Source organism: Eimeria maxima, genomic scaffold, assembly GCF_000499605.1.
Source record: "Eimeria maxima Weybridge genomic scaffold, Emw_scaff3297, whole genome shotgun sequence".
In the NCBI taxonomy this organism is placed as follows: domain Eukaryota; phylum Apicomplexa; class Conoidasida; order Eucoccidiorida; family Eimeriidae; genus Eimeria; species Eimeria maxima.
Window position 1 is genome coordinate 1 of NW_013566158.1, and position 1,294 is coordinate 1,294.

The 1,294-nt window shown below is 45.7% G+C and overlaps 1 protein-coding gene across 1 annotated transcript; it reads left to right on the forward strand.

Moving 5' to 3' along the window:
- Positions 1-288: 288 nt before the first annotated feature.
- Positions 289-1,261, forward strand: EMWEY_00060280 (glycerol-3-phosphate dehydrogenase, putative; the record flags this gene model as incomplete). Its single annotated transcript, XM_013481411.1, has 3 exons — positions 289-364; positions 611-679; positions 993-1,261. Coding segments are annotated over 3 exons (414 nt in total), but the record flags the coding sequence as incomplete, so codon positions are not given.
- Between the last annotated feature and the right edge of the window lie 33 nt (positions 1,262-1,294).

The following is a 1,294-nucleotide window of genomic DNA, read 5'->3' on the forward strand; positions in this document are numbered from 1 at the left end:
TATATATATATATATATATATATATATAGGTTTAGGGCTCCGGGTTTTAGGGTTTACGACGAATGGCAACAGTCTCATCAAAATATGCATGCACACACACGTATACAAAAGCCTAGTGTCTCTCGAATACAATTACATATCCATACACCTTAAGCTGTGTACGCATGCAAGGTTGAACGTGACACTCTACTTGCCGTTATCTGTCCCTGTAGAGGTTAGGGTCTCTACATAGAGTATTCATGTATGCATGCTCGCATGCATGTAAATTCTGTTTGGGGCTGTCTGCAGATCGGAGCAAGGGTTCAAGACACGGAGACCAACGAGGAATTCACGATTCATTCGAAGGTGGTCGTCAATTGCACTGGTCAGGAACCAGTGGCGTGAACCCTAAACCCCAACAGCCTGAACCCTAAAACCCAGCATCCTAAGCCCTAAACCCCCGCAACATAAACCCTAGACCCTTTACCCAATATATAATTAAAAAGCGAAAAGTGGCAACTGATTTTAAGGATTGGCTTGTCCGTCAAAGCTCTCCTAATCTTAGTGTGCCTCGTACCTGCTATCCATGTCTAGGCTTTAGGGTTTAGTGTTTGTGGTATTTTCTCTGCAGGCCCACTAGCTGACCGTGTGCGTAAGATGGACCACGAAGATGCACAGCGTCTATTGACACCTGCAGCAGGTGCGGCTAGGATGAATGAATTGTTGATTCGTTGCTTTGCTTTTGTGTCTCTGTAAACATTATGCTGTTGGTATCGTTTCTGCCCGATTAGTTAGATATATTGTTTGTTTGTATGCTTGCTTGAGTTTTTTTGAAACGAATGCGGTGCTGTGTTTGTTTGATTGGTTATTTGACGGATGTAAAAGGGATAAGGTGTTGTTGCCACTGTTTCGTGCCTTCCCCTATGTAAGGATTTATGTATAAGCGGAGCGGTTTATCAGCAGCAGTTCTTATCGTCAGTGTGTGCATTTGCATTTGCTCTGGATTCATCCAGGGGCCCACATAGTGCTACCTCATTGGTATACCCACAAGACACCATTTGGTCTGCTGTTGCCTGAGACAAGCGACGGCCGCGTGCTATTCCTCTTGCCTTGGGAGGGCCGCACAGTGGCAGGAACAACTGACGCTCCCGTGCTAGAGGCGGCCGATCCCAGACCCAAAGAAAGCGACGTCGACTTTCTTGTCAAAGAACTCTCAGCCTACTTGAAGGTAGACCCCGTCCAAATGAGGTCCGCCCACGCACAGCCGGCGTCTAGGGTCTAGTATTGCGTATATATATATATATATATATATATA